The sequence below is a fragment of the Protopterus annectens genome, chromosome 8.part0, assembly GCF_019279795.1.
Source record: "Protopterus annectens isolate FY-2018-M chromosome 8.part0, PAN1.0, whole genome shotgun sequence".
In the NCBI taxonomy this organism is placed as follows: domain Eukaryota; kingdom Metazoa; phylum Chordata; order Ceratodontiformes; family Protopteridae; genus Protopterus; species Protopterus annectens.
The window spans coordinates 1,087,185,188-1,087,200,382 of record NC_056741.1 but is presented as its reverse complement, the minus strand read 5'-3'; the positions used below and the strand labels follow the sequence as shown (position 1 = coordinate 1,087,200,382).

At 37.4% G+C, this 15,195-nt stretch overlaps 1 protein-coding gene across 2 annotated transcripts in view; it reads left to right on the top strand.

The window, feature by feature from the left end:
* LOC122809234 (probable E3 ubiquitin-protein ligase MID2) overlaps nucleotides 1–15,195 on the top strand; it is a 367,361-nt gene that overhangs the window by 75,286 nt on the left and 276,880 nt on the right. Inside the window, exon 1 of one of the 2 annotated variants that reach the window (XM_044080545.1) lies at nucleotides 5,730–6,134. The exons of the other annotated variant lie outside the window; for it this stretch is intronic. Within the exon in view, the coding sequence (XP_043936480.1) occupies nucleotides 5,943–6,134 (192 nt within the window). The 5' untranslated portion in view covers nucleotides 5,730–5,942. Of the gene's footprint in view, nucleotides 1–5,729; nucleotides 6,135–15,195 lie in introns of those variants that run through there. 2 annotated transcript variants of the gene reach the window in all.

Sequence of the window (15,195 nt, the reverse complement as noted above, 5' to 3'; positions counted from 1 at the left end):
AGGTTCAGTATATTTTGTGCTATTTTGCACTAGTTCAGTGCATATCTGCGAGTTGCCACTTAGATTCTTAACACAGCTAAAGAAGGCTTTGTGGTTATCTTTTGAATCCTTGACTATTTTTCTTTCGATGTTAGCCTTGGATGATTTCATGAGGGACCTCAGTTTCTTACTGATACTGATCAGGAATGTCTTTCCTTCTTGGAATTTGCTTTTTTTTCTAAACTAATTTCCTCCTTCTATTGTATAGCCTGTTTATTTCAGGGGTCCACCAAACTGGTTTCTTTCTCTTAGAGGAGTGAGTCTTGGTTTTGCTAGGGATAGCACGACCCATGCATCCTTGTAGGTGCTCATAGAGTACATTTGTAAATGTTTCTGCATCTTGGGCTGCATTATCCTTTAGCGTGGGGGCTGTGAAACTTACCACCTCTGTCTTATGTTAGGTGAAGTTTGCTTTAGAAACGTTTTTTACTGTGGTTTCCTTAGTTGGGGCTGTTGCTGGGGTGTGGACATCCAGAGTGATTAGTTTATGGTCTGATCTAACCAGTGACAGGTTGACCTCCGGTGTGGAACACCTGTCACCCATGCTGGTGATAACCAGGTCCAACATGTTTTAATCTCTGGTAGGGGAGTTTACTAGCTGATCCAGGGCATTTGAGTTGATGAATTCTAGGAAGTGCTGGGCCTGGGAATTTGTACTCGAGTAGTTTTCCCAGTGAATGGTAGAGTAATTGTAATTGCCCAATATCAGGGTGTTTGGTAGGACCTTCATGTTTTCCAGAGTCTCCAGAAAGGTGGAGTGGTGGTCCTGGGTCATGAAGGGTGATCTGTAGCAGGCCACAATTTGCACTGCAGATTTGCCCAATGTTAGTTGCACTTGGATGATCTCAGAGGTATCATGCTGTGTCACTAACCTGGAGGTGTAGCTATCCTTGATGAATATGGATACACTTAAGAACCTCTTGAACTTTTTGCAGACAATATATCTGAGGCATTTCCCATTTTAAACTTTTTACCATCTCAGACTATACCTATTACAATTTGAGGCCACCGTTTTGATTCTTTATCAAAATATTGTTCAGTTTTCTAGCTATATTAGGAGTTTAATTGATATATTACCTGTCCCCCATACCTCTGTGCAGCAACAATGCATTATGTCTGCCCATTTAATATTTTTCTCTTCTAGCTCTCTGAAAGTTGGTGTAATTGAATTTTTTCCTGTTCAGGGCCATCTGATTACCACTCACTATTCTATGAATTTATAGTTGCTTCAGGTCTCTGGTTGTTCTCAGTGCTCTCTTTCCTGATATGTTAATAAGAGTGCCCATATATCCATATTTCAGTCCGCCTTTGTTTTTCTGAAAAAAAGAAATAAAAAATTATAACCAATGTGACTTCACATGACTAAAATATCTGACTTCTACCTGTCAGGTGCCTTAACCCCATGCTGGATGGCATCCAGCTGTGTGTGTGTGTGTGTGTGTGTGTGTGTGTGTGTTTGTGTGTGTGTGTGTGTGTGTGTGTGTGTGTGTGTGTGTGTGTGTGTGTGTGTGTGTGTGTGTGTGTGTGTGTGTGTGTGTGTGTGTGTGTGTGTGCATGCGTGTGCATGTAGAACATTGCCCTAATTTTAAATCAAGAACATATCCATTCTGATAAATAATAAACCAGTTGAAAAGGCATACTGTGAATGAAACATACCTTTATGCTTATAAAAAGATGCTCTGCATCCATCCACTGAATGTTTATTGTTTGATTATATCACATGGCCCACATGTGCTATGCTTATCTGGTAGTTCTGATATTCCCCAGTAATATATTTTTTAGCCTGGACACATTCTATAATGTTACCATATGCTGTATCAGTAGACTCACAACCTTTAAAGAGTCATTGATCTGCATTCATTAAAAGTCAAGGTGATATGCTCTGCTCCGTCCTCTGTTTCAAGTATTAACATTTCCCATTATTACTATCCTGTCTCACCTTAATGCAACTACATACATACGATAAAACATTGAATGCCAAAGTATCTCTTCTTCGGGTACAAAAGATTTTTGTATTATGTAGGATATTTTATAAAGTTACACCAAATGGGCTAGCAAGCAACTCATTAATAAAACGCTTACACATTAATAGTATGTTACTTCTGAAAATTCTAAAAGCTGCACAGAATGCTATTACCTGTTTTTGACTGGCATGGCCCCGTTGATGATAGCAGTTTACAGGAGATGCTTTGAAAGAAAAAATCCAAAATAATACATCATTTGATAAAAAAGTACACTAGGAATGCAATAAAAATGTAGAATGGCAATATATAACCATCTCAACCTACCATATTTTTCAGTTAAGCAGTTTTGCAAACCTTATATGAAAAATATATCCTTGTGTTTGCGAAATGCACATTTATTGCACATTACTTAAATATTTCTATCAGCATTGCACCAGTGAAAGGAAGCTTGTTATATATGTAGCTTTTTGGTCACTTTTAGATTTGTGGCTGTCTTTAGTCCTGTATAAGAACTGTCGCTGGTTGCTTTGTCTGCTTTTTTGTATTTTATTATACTAGATTTCTTATATATACATATATATATATATATATATATATATATATATATATGTTTTATATATTTTTAGTACAGGATGTTTATTTTAGCTTTTATGAATATGTTACTGTTTGCTACAATTTAGAGCATTCAAATGAATGGAAGCTTGACCGCTGTATTGATCTTTATTGGCCAGTGCTAGTCATGTGATTGTCCTCTAATTCTATGTTTGAGTCTTTAAGTTTCTGTAAACTATAAGAAAGTTGTTTAGTTTTTGAATAACTGATCTGTTATACTGTGTTTCTGTATATTTATTGGCTCTGCCAAATGAATGATTCTTAGTGATGGAGATATGATCATACACATTTATGTTTAAGATTGTAGGAGCTTTGACCATTTTATATGTTTGATTTGATACAGTGAGTCATGGGACAAGTTAAACACTATGAAAGAATAACCACCTTGAGCAACTGTTGTCCTAGGTGTTATAGAAGTTCTCTTTTTTCATATTGTTAAGGGTTTGTAGCACCTTTTATTATTGTGTTTTAGTATGCTTTAATGATTGATGTCATAACTGAGTCTTGACACATGATTTTTTAACTAACAAGGGACTGGCCAGAATGTATTTTTTAAACAAAGCTGTTTGAGTGTTTGTTAGAATGGTCTGAAGAAGCAGAGGGGTCTTTGTGAAAGTGCTAACCTACTTTTTTATGTTCTATAAAGTTTTTGTGTATATATCGAGAGCTGTGTTTGGAAGGGATTTTTTTTTTGGATATGCCTGCAATGGCAAGGGTAAAAATAGCATATATGCAAACTATCTAATGTAACCAAACATTATGTTATTGGGATGAAACTAGGGCATCAATAGAAACCCCATGCAGTCCCAAGAAAGCAGCCTAACCCCAAGACTAGAGCTATAGCTTGGTGTTCTTACACTCACCGCAGCTCTTTCATTGGGCAACCTCCAAGTGTAAGGACACAGGCTCTTTCTGGGTGGAAGGCAAAAAAAATACAGCAAACTGCTGCAAAAGAATGGCTTGCTACAGTTAGATTCCACACACAAAGTGCTGAAGTGATTCAGCAGTGACCACAAATGTAGTACCAGCATTTGTTCCAGAATGCTGGTACTGCACTAGTACTTTAATGGAATCTGAAGATCATGCCCCATTCACTCTCAACGGTACAGGTGGTACTGATCTTCTCATCACACTGCACCTCTGCCTAGGCCCTGGAGCTATAAAATAAAGAACCTTGCACTGTGTAGCTAAGAAGATTAAATTCTTCTACCTTTATTACAAGATATCTTTATGTGCACAAGTAGCCATTATGCAATGTAAAAAAGAAATTAATTTTTAAAATCCTGCACATGTGATTTAACAACTTACAGGTATGCATACATTTGTGACATACTGCCCTGGAAACTTACTGTCTTGCAAATGGGTGGTTGTATTGGGAATAAGTAAACTGATGACTTTTAGCCTGGTTTCACCATCTGTGCAGCTTTTCCCTGCTTTTCCTTCATTATTTTTCCACTTTGATAAATGAGGAACATCTTGAAGTGGCTTTCTCTTGTTCTGCGAGGTACTCTGTAAATGTATCTCTCACGTATTGCAACATTTTCTGCTACACTACATTACTTATTGCACAGGCTGCTTTAGAGCAGCAGAGACCTTGCACATGTAAAACCATAGTGAATGTCATTGAAAGTGTAATAGAGCCCCAACACAATCTTATTCCACATGTATTTCTTGATAATGACCTCATCTTTCCCTTGGGTGGTCTACCTCAGCAAAAATCCATTGTTCATCTACTGCCTCCTCCATACCAACTCTAAGGTGTGTAACTGTGAAAGTCCACCCAGAACCAAAACTTGTTTAGGTAAGAGTCATATAAATTCTTCTACCATCTTCCAGCATCCTAACAACACCTACATGTTGTGATAATACTAAATGCAAATTCAGCCTGTCCGTTTATAAGCATCCTAACACAAGTAATAAAGGCCAGCTGCCATATAAGCAAGCTTTTCTACTGACAAACTATTTTGGTTATCCCATTTTGGTTTTTACTTTTAGCCCATGCCTTCCCTGCTCTCTTTTTGCCTTCTTAGTAATGACATTAGTCACCTTTCATTACTTTACACTCACCTAGCAGGTACTGCCCAGTAGTTCCTCTGATTTTGGTTGTTAGGATGCATGAACTAGAAGATCTAGATGTTTACAAAAGTGGGAGTGCACTTGGCCTAATATCACTTATGTTTTGGACAGGAGCATAGATCTAACAGGTTGGGAGGGTGGCCTAATGGTTAAGGTGTTTGCTTTACAAACACAAGTTACAGGGTTTGAGTCTGACAAGGGATAATTGGCTAGGCTTAACATGGCTCACAAGGGCAGTTAGCCTAGTACTAACCTATGAACCCCTGATGTTTGTGCAGTCTAACATTTTTAAAATGGATGCAACGGCACATGAGTAGTTTAACTGTTGACTTATAATGTAACATGTTACAAAGAAGGAGAAATTGATATCATGGTGGATTTGTGTGCTTCCTTCAGTGTGATAACACATTAGGCAGAGCAGGAAGTCCTCATATGGACTAGTGGAATGCTAAATATATTTAAATAATGCTGCATAAGCTGAAGAGGCATGTTATGGCACTTCATTCATTGAACTGAGTATGAATGGTGCAGCCTATTCCTGAAGTGCTTCTTTACCAAAGGCAATGAGACTTTACAAGGGCAACCACATTTCTAAACTGCTAGTTTGTGCAGAAGATTAAGGATATGAGTTGTTAACAAGATGCTTCATGTGATGCAGAGTTCAATTCCCTCAGACTTCATTTGCATATTGAGTCACCTTGAGCAAGTCACTTCACCAGTCAGTGCTCTGGGCCGGTTGGGAAATTGAGCTAGGCTCCTCAATAGTCTCTTGCACTACACGCCTAGTAACTAACTATGAAAACAAGTATGCTTTTTTCATCATACTTGTGTTTTTTGCATGATAATGACCCAGCATTACTCTAAATGGTTATTTTTAGTTTCAGATTTATTATATCCAAAACATGATTTCATTTTACCAAGACACTTTATATTGCAAGACATTTTACCACAACAAAAAAACGGGGGGAGGGCGCCCAAATGGCAGCAGCTGCTTCAGATCTCATGCTTCTTTTGTCTTCTTTTTTACCAGAAACTTCAAGAAAAGCAGTTAAAGAGGAAGGCAACATGGTTAGATTAAGTTACAGTGCCGAGAATCTGTTAAAAATTTGATTTGCATTTTCGTTATGCTGTGAGTTTGATCAGCTTCTTACAGTAAGGCCTGCAAGCTCAAACATACTACAGGAACTACAACAGCTAAGGATTTTGCTGGAACAGGGAGATGAATGCAAACTTCGAGGAGATCGCACGTTCATGGCAACTGGTAGTCACAAAAAAAGGAAAAGATGTACCAGATTAAGGAAAAGAGGCACCAGAGAAGGAATTTCAGTCAGATTGAAGGTAAACCCTCACAGGCCTGCACTGCCCTCCATACTACTAGCCAACATATGCTCACTTGAAAATAAGATGAATCACTTAAGACTGGAACTCTCTTCACAAAACAAGGTGAGAAAAAGCAATTTATTTGTGTTTACTGAAATGTGGTAAAACCAAAATATCAGTGATAGCACAATAAATGTAGAGTGTATGACTTTATTCAGAGCAGACATAATTCATTCACTATGTGACATGTCCAGAGGAGGGGGAGTGTGCATATATGTTAATAACAACTGGTGCAGCAACTGTGTAGTGACCACCACCTTCTGCTGAAAAAACATTGAAATTCTGTCACTAAAATGCAGGTCCTTCTATCTGCCAAGACAGTTCAATGGAATATGCATCACAGCCTCCTACATCCCACCTGATGCAAATATCAGTGATGCTCTGTCCACCTTATATCAGTCTGTAAGTGACCTGCAGAACAGAAATTGAGAGCATACAATAGTAATTGCAGGAGACTTCAATCAGGCTAACCTAAAGGCTGTATTACCCCACTACCGCCAACATGTAAACTTTGCCACAAGGGTATAAATATAGTGGATAAGGTCTACACTAACGTCAAAGGTGCATATAAAGCAAACCTTATCCACATCTAGGGAGGTCTGACCACCTAGCCATCAGGTTGGTACCAGCTTATAAATCCATTCTGAAAACCAGTACACTGGCTTGAAAACAAACAAGGATCTGGCCTGAGGGAGAAATCTTAGCTCTACAAGACTGCTTCGACTGTACAGACTGGTCAGTGTTAAGAGAGGCTGCTGTGACAAACAACCATATTGACTTGGACACATACACTGAGTCAGTCACAGCTTGCATTTCTAAATATGTGGAGGATGTAAGAAACACCAAACTCATCACCATATAGACGAATCAAAAACCTTGGCTAACTAGTGAGGTGTACGAGCTCTTGAAAGTAAGAAATGCAGCTTTCAAATCCCAAGATATGGAAGTTTTAAGTGTGGCCAGAGCCAAACTGAACAAAGGTATAAAGAGGTAAAAACATCCTATGGCAGAAAAATCTAAAACCACTTCAGGGACCAGAAGGATACCAGACAACTATGGAAAGGAATTCAAACCATCACCAACTACAACCATACATCAGCTTCATGTGATGATAGCATTGAGTTTCTGAACCAACTGAACAAATTCTCTATTAGGTTTGATGCTGACAACAAAACAACAGCATGCAGAATCCATTAAGACAAGGATGCAGTGGTGCTGAGCTTCAGTACAATCGATGTCACCAGAACCCTAAAACATGTCAACCAGAGGAAAGCATCTGGCCCTGACAACATCATGGGTAGGGTACTAAAGTAATGTGTGACAGAACTGGATCCAGTATCACTGACATCTTCAACACCTCACTCCATCTAGCCAGCATTCCAAAATGCTTCAAGGAGATGACTATCATTCCTCTACCCAAGAAACCACAGCCAACAACTCTAAATAACTACTGACCAGTTGCTTTAACCTTGATGGTAATGAAGTGCCTGGAGAGGCTGGACAAAGATCATATGACCTCAATCTTACCTGCAATACTGAACACACTGATTCACATACAGGACAAACTGCAGTACAGGGGATGTCATCTCACTAACTCTCCATGAAACACTGAACCACGTAGAAGGCAAAAACTGCTATGCAAGACTGTTATTCATTGATTTCAGGTCTGCCTAAATACTGTCATCCCTCAGAATCTGATATCAAAGCTACTTCAATTAGGCATAGACTCTCATTTATGCAATTGGATTCTGAGCTTCCTTACAGAAATGCCTCAAAAGGTTCATGTGAGAGACAGCAGCTCCAGAAGTATCATCTTGAACACAGGCGTACCGCAAGGGTGTGTCTTAAGCCCTCTCCTTTTCACTCTGCTGACACATGACTACATGTCCAGACATGAGATGAATAGGATCATCAGATTTGTGGATGACACCATTGTTACAGGCCTGGTCAAAGATGGAGAGGAGGAGGCCTGCAGGAATGATATTGATCAACTACTGGTCTGGTGTGACAACAACAGTGTAGCACTGAATGTCAGCAAGGCAAAGGAGTTGATTGTTGATTTCAGAAGATCTCAAATACCACACAAACCTCTAGTGATGAAAGAGATGACCATGTAAAGGGTCAAGAGTACAAAGTTCTTGGGTGTTCATATCACAAAGAACTTATCCTGGTTAGTCCATGTATCCAGCACAGTCAAAAAAGCTCAGCAACATTTGCACTTAATAAGGAAACTTAGGAAGGCAAAATTACCAAGCTCCATATTTCAAACCTTTTATAGGGGCACCGTTGAAAGTGTCCTGACCAAAGCTGATAAGTCAAGTATTGTATGACTGCTTGACCTCAAACTCGGAGCCGTGATGTCTGGACCAGCAAATTATTTCTATTGTTTTGAGACCAGAGTTAATTGCTAGATTATACATGTATAATGTCTTTTATTGCTGTAAATGCTGAGTTTCTATAAGCCTGGGAAGCTAAATCAGAACTGTTAAGAATGATGTAATCTAAATGAGTCAGCAGTGATGTATTATCAATGTAAGACTTTCTCAGAGAGAGAGAATCAGAGCATTTTGGATTTTGTTTGAACCTGAACAATATACTCTGCCTTTGCTCTGTATGTACGTAAGTTATTGAGAACATTGTTTCTCTTAGAAATAGATAGAAAATAGTAAAATTAGACTAGCAGTTTTCTATATTTATGTCAGACTATTCTACACTATTATTTTAAGCATTTTCCTGTGACTGAACTGTTGACAAGAAGTGTGTTGAATTCTGGAAATTTGTCTTGTGTTTTTATTATTTATTATTAAATATTTTTAAACATTTCAAAAAAAAAGTGTCCTGACCAACAACAGTACAGTCTGGTATGGGACCTGTAACAATCAGGGTCAGAAGGATCTCAAGAGAGTTGTAAGGTCAGCAGAAAGAATCATTGGCACCTCTCTTACACCTCTGGAAGATCTACACAAACGCCTGTGTATTGACAGGGCCAAAAAGATTTCTAGAGATCCAAAACATCCTGCCAATGGTCTGAACACTTGCCTCTCCTCAGGCAGGAGATACAGAAGCCTGCATTGTAAGACCACCAGAAAAAATAACAGTTTCTTTCCACTCTTCATTAGATTGTTGAACTCTTGGGAAAAATGAACCATGAGCCTGTCAAAACACTCAACCACTTCTTTTACATAACTAGCCTATCAAGGGGCTTATTTTATGGATGTGCAATAACTAAGTGCAATACTAAGGTAGGTCACCTACACACTGAAGGACTAAAAAGTGCAATATACAAACTGTGCAATAATTCAGTCTAATCATACAGATGCTGCTATTGTTTCAATTTTACTTTGACAATATTACCTTAGTATTGTTCCTTATCTTCCTTGTCTGCTGTTCTGGGATGGGTGCGGGTCATTGCTGTCCTACTTTACTTACTAAGTACTACTTATTAAATTTGTACTGTAGCAACAAAAATGGTTCTGATGAAGTCCAGTTACCAGAGAACGAAAGCTCTTAACCTCTATTGTTGTTTTATGAGTTTTTTAAGTAATAAGTTTATGTTTTGAGCAGCACTCAACTCTGAAGGCTTTTCCCACCAGTGTGACTGTTCTAAATTTCTACTGTGATATTTTATTAATTTTTCTCTGTCTATATGTGCAACTGTTTCCTGCATTGAGAACAAAGCATTGTAATTTCGTTCAGCTACACTGCTGTGTAGTTCTGATTGACAATAACGTTTTCATTGACTTTGATTTTGACACTTACCTTCCTGATTTAATTTTTGTGTATGATGAGAAAAGAAATCAGCTGTAGTTTGTCACAGCACTAACTTAGCAAGAGGGCTGCCCTTTCCTACTTTTTGAATCTTTTTCAAGACCATCACTTTTCTCACTATCTCCCTCTATGTTTTACACCCAGCACATCTTAAGTAATTTGCACACCCTGTTTGAAGTGGCTGCCTACCGTAATGTATCTATATGTGATGCTTTCCAGATGGTAACCATTTAAAATGTCATGCCCCTCTAGAGTGAGCCCCAAAACAAGGAGACTGAGTGGATGAAAAATGAACTCACATATACTAATTATGACATGGCCATTTCCTCAGAATATTCCCTTTTCTCCAAGGTAAGGCAATCTCCGAGTTAGCATATATAAGGTTGGTGAAGTGCAGGGGTGCTTGCCCCCCTGCATAAAAGAAGTTTAAAGGAGTAGAGTGATCATCAAGATTTGCTCTTTTCCTGGGTTTTGGGTCTTTTTTTTCAGCTTGCAAGCACTCAGCATTTCGAGTGCCAAAATTTCAATAGGGTGCTCATTCAGATCCTGATCGACAGAGGTCAATAGTAATTAAATTAACTTCCAACTAACATAATCCCCACAACCTTTGGCTACCTCCTTACTAACATATTCCACCATGAAGGTGTCCAAGGTGCTCAAGGACAAAACTGGGTTGGGTTGCAAGGCTAGACTTATAAAGACCCTACCCTGGTGGTCATTAGCCTAGTTTAAACCTATGAACTTATGAACGTTGTTATAGTTTTCTTAATCACAACTGCCACATCAACTCAAATTCTCTTTCTTCATTCCCTAGAATACAGAATAGACAATCCTTGTCTTCTATCTTAGGAATAAACCTTGGCCCACCAATTACAGATAAAGTCTTAAAGCTTTTCCATCTTATTAAAGTACCTCTACATGTGCAGATGCCTGTTTCCAGAAGCTCACACTTGCTGCATATTACTTTTCCTACCACCCCTATTCCTATAATGTGACCTGGAGTCCAGTACAAATGACAGAGCAGTCTCATTATTAATCAAAGACTGAACACATTCCCTTTGGCATCCTAGCCATCCCCCATCCCTCTTCCTATAAAATATAATTGCCATCCTGACTTGGCACTGGCCAATGTTTAGTAGGTTTTGGCCACAGTTTTTGGTTGTTATAATTTCCATGACTACAGCTGTGGTAAGAAATAATAATGAATTAACCTGCTTCAAAGTGCACTGAAAAAATCTCTTCATATAGCTCCAGTAATATTACAAAGATTGTTAACAAAAGCATGATTTGTAAATTCAGTATAAATAAGCTAGACTACTGTAATAGGGGATTAGAGCATAGTTACAAGAACCCAGATGAGGATTTTATTGGTTAATATCTAGACGTATCTGTAGTGCATCTTGTCATCCTTTGTTTACTAAGAAGTTACAAGAGTTCATAGACAATGTAAGAATAGACTGAACTGCAATTGTCACAAGATGAAAAAATGAATAGTTGGCCAGGCAATGCTAATTATAACCATGTACTGGTATTTACTTTCCAAACAGAGGTAAGATCACCTGTGTATAAGTCATGTTGCTCAGAGGAGACAGACTCATTATTTCAACTCATCTGCAAGACACTATGCTGTATAAAATATACATAGTGCATTTAGAATCACTAAATTTAAAGAAAGTGCTTATGATCTTCTTTATTGGTTTTGGTTGCCTGAACACATATAACAAATTGCACAGTAATGTATTCGGGATCAAAACCAAAAGATGATATTATACCATTTGAAAAATGTATATCTTCCTTTGACAAAAGTGAGACTTGAACCTTTTAAATGTAAAAATGCACCTTATCTCCTGTTTTCAAACTTTTTTTCCTTTTTTCAAAGCACCTTATCTCCTGGATGTGGATTAGTAATAAGCATGTCTAGTTACATGAAAACACAACTCTTTCATAACACTGTTGTCCATCTCTCAAGACATCATAGCTCTGAATTGAAGAAGTGATATTAGGCAACAGTCCACAGTTTATAATGTGAGAGTTTCAGTTATGTGAAAGAGTGGAATTCATGTGTGTTATATTAAGTCCTTGGTATACACAGAGTGAACAAGTGGAACAAATAGTATGTAAAGTAAACAATATTATTAGAAAATGTGCCAATTCAGAGAGCTTAGACTGTTGTTTCTCATTTTTAGGGTACAGAACTATGCCATTATAAACTAGAGGCCTTTTACCAACTCCTGTTAAAGGTTAGATGTGTGGAGTCCTAAACTATCTACCCCATACAGTGTCAGTGCCTGGCTGTACAAGCAAGGCAATATAATTATTGTAAGAACTCAGTGTAGACAGAAGTTCTGTTATGACAGATCATCCAGGGATCTTCCTATTTTGACAACAGACAATGAGTCAGAATTTGTGCTGGGGAAATTTGCATCATTTTTTTCCTGGGAAACCAATGTGCCAAGATTTGTAATATGTCAAACAGTACATGAAGGATTGTATCTGTTGCCTGGTGCTGATATGTAAATATAGAGAAGGAGCAAAAAAGGAAGAAAACTGTTCAAATAATCAAGTCAAGCTGAAATTCAAGTGTCTTTGAATCCTGCCATCACATACATTTTAGGGTTCAGAACTGCAAGAACCATTTTCTCAAAGTTTAAATGCATCTGTGAGTGACAGCTCAGGTCAAAACAAAGACAGTTTTCTTTCAGATAAGCCAAATTCTAGTGTGAGTAGTTCAGATATGTGGCCCCAGACAAAAGTGACTGTGTTGTAGCTTATGAATTATCACCTGAAAATGCACATTCTGCAAATAGATGTCATAAAAAAACTTGGCACTGACCAATGTTTAGTAGGTTTTGGCCACAGTTTTTGGTTGTTATAATTTCCATGACTACAGCTGTGGTAAGAAATAATAATGAATTAACCTGCTTCAAAGTACACTGAAAAAAATCTCTTCATATAGCTCCAGTAATATTACAAAGATTGTTAACAAAAGCATGATTTGTAAATTCAGTATAAATAAGCTAGACTACTGTAATAGGGGATTAGAGCATAGCTACAAGAACCCAGATGAGGATTTTATTGGTTAATATCTAGACGTATCTGTAGTGCATCTTGTCATCCTTTGTTTACTAAAAAGTTGCAAGAGTTTATAGACAATGTAAGAGTAGACTGAACTGCAATTGTCACAAGATGAAAAAATGAATAGTTGGCCAGGCAATGCTAATTATAACCATGTACTGGTATTTATTTTCCAAACAGAGGTAAGATCACCTGTGTATAAGTCATGTTGCTCAGAGGAGACAGACTCATTATTTCAACTCATCTGCAAGACACTATGCTGTATAAAATATACATAGCACATTTAGAATCACTAAATTTAAAGAAAGTGCTTATGATCTTCTTTATTGGTTTTGGTTGCCTGAACACATATAACAAATTGCACAGTAATGTATTCGGGGATCAAAACCAAAAAGATGATATTATACCATTTGAAAAATGTATATCTTCCTTTGACAAAAGTGAGACTTGAACCTTTTAAATGTAAAAATGCACCTTATCTCCTGTTTTCAAACTTTTTTTCCTTTTTTCAAAGCACCTTATCTCCTGGATGTGGATTAGTAATAAGCATGTCTAGTTACATGAAAACACAACTCTTTCATAACACTGTTGTCCATTTCTCAAGACATCATAGCTCTGAATTGAAGAAGTGATATTAGGCAACAGTCCGCAGTTTATAATGTGAGAGTTTCAGTTATGTGAAAGAGTGGAATTCATGTGTGTTATATTAAGTCCTTGGTATACACAGAGTGAACAAGTGGAACAAATAGTATGTAAAGTAAACAATATTATTAGAAAATGTGCCAATTCAGAGAGCTTAGACTGTTGTTTCTCATTTTTAGGGTACAGAACTATGCCATTATAAACTAGAGGCCTTTTACCAACTCCTGTTATTGGTTAGATGTGTGAAGTCCTAAACTATCTACCCCATACAGTGTCAGTGCCTGGCTGCACAAGCAAGACAATATAATTATTGTAAGAACTCAGTGTAGACAGAAGTTCTGTTATGACAGATCATCCAGGGATCTTCCTATTTTGACAACAGACAATGAGTCAGAATTTGTGCTGGGGAAATTTGCATCATTTTTTTCCTGGGAAACCAATGTGCCAAGATTTGTAATATGTCAAACAGTACATGAAGGATTGTATCTGTTGCCTGGTGCTGATATGTAAATATAGAGAAGGAGCAAAAAAGGAAGAAAACTGTTCAAATAATCAAGTCAAGCTGAAATTCAAGTGTCTTTGAATCCTGCCATCACATACATTTTAGGGTTCAGAACTGCAAGAACCATTTTCTCAAAGTTTAAATGCATCTGTGAGTGACAGCTCAGGTCAAAACAAAGACAGTTTTCTTTCAGATAAGCCAAATTCTAGTGTGAGTAGTTCAGATATGTGGCCCCAGACAAAAGTGACTGTGTTGTAGCTTATGAATTATCACCTGAAAATGCACATTCTGCAAATAGATGTCATAAAAAAACTTGGCACTGACCAATGTTTAGTAGGTTTTGGCCACAGTTTTTGGTTGTTATAATTTCCATGACTACAGCTGTGGTAAGAAATAATAATGAATTAACCTGCTTCAAAGTACACTGAAAAAAATCTCTTCATATAGCTCCAGTAATATTACAAAGATTGTTAACAAAAGCATGATTTGTAAATTCAGTATAAATAAGCTAGACTACTGTAATAGGGGATTAGAGCATAGCTACAAGAACCCAGATGAGGATTTTATTGGTTAATATCTAGACGTATCTGTAGTGCATCTTGTCATCCTTTGTTTACTAAAAAGTTGCAAGAGTTCATAGACACTGTAAGAGTAGACTGAACTGCAATTGTCACAAGATGAAAAAATGAATAGTTGGCCAGGCAATGCTAATTACAACCATGTACTGGTATTTATTTTCCAAACAGAGGTAAGATCACCTGTGTATAAGTCATGTTGCTCAGAGGAGACAGACTCATTATTTCAACTCATCTGCAAGACACTATGCTGTATAAAATATACATAGTGCATTTAGAATCACTAAATTTAAAGAAAGTGCTTATGATCTTCTTTATTGGTTTTGGTTGCCTGAACACATATAACAAATTCACAGTAATGTATTCGGGGATCAAAACCAAAAAGATGATATTATACCATTTGAAAAATGTGCCAAGATTTGTAATATGTCCTTTGACAAAAGTGAGACTTGAACCTTTTAAATGTAAAAATGCACCTTATCTCCTGGATGTGGATTAGTAATAAGCATGTCTAGTTACATGAAAACACAACTCTTTCATAACACTGTTGTCCATCTCTCAA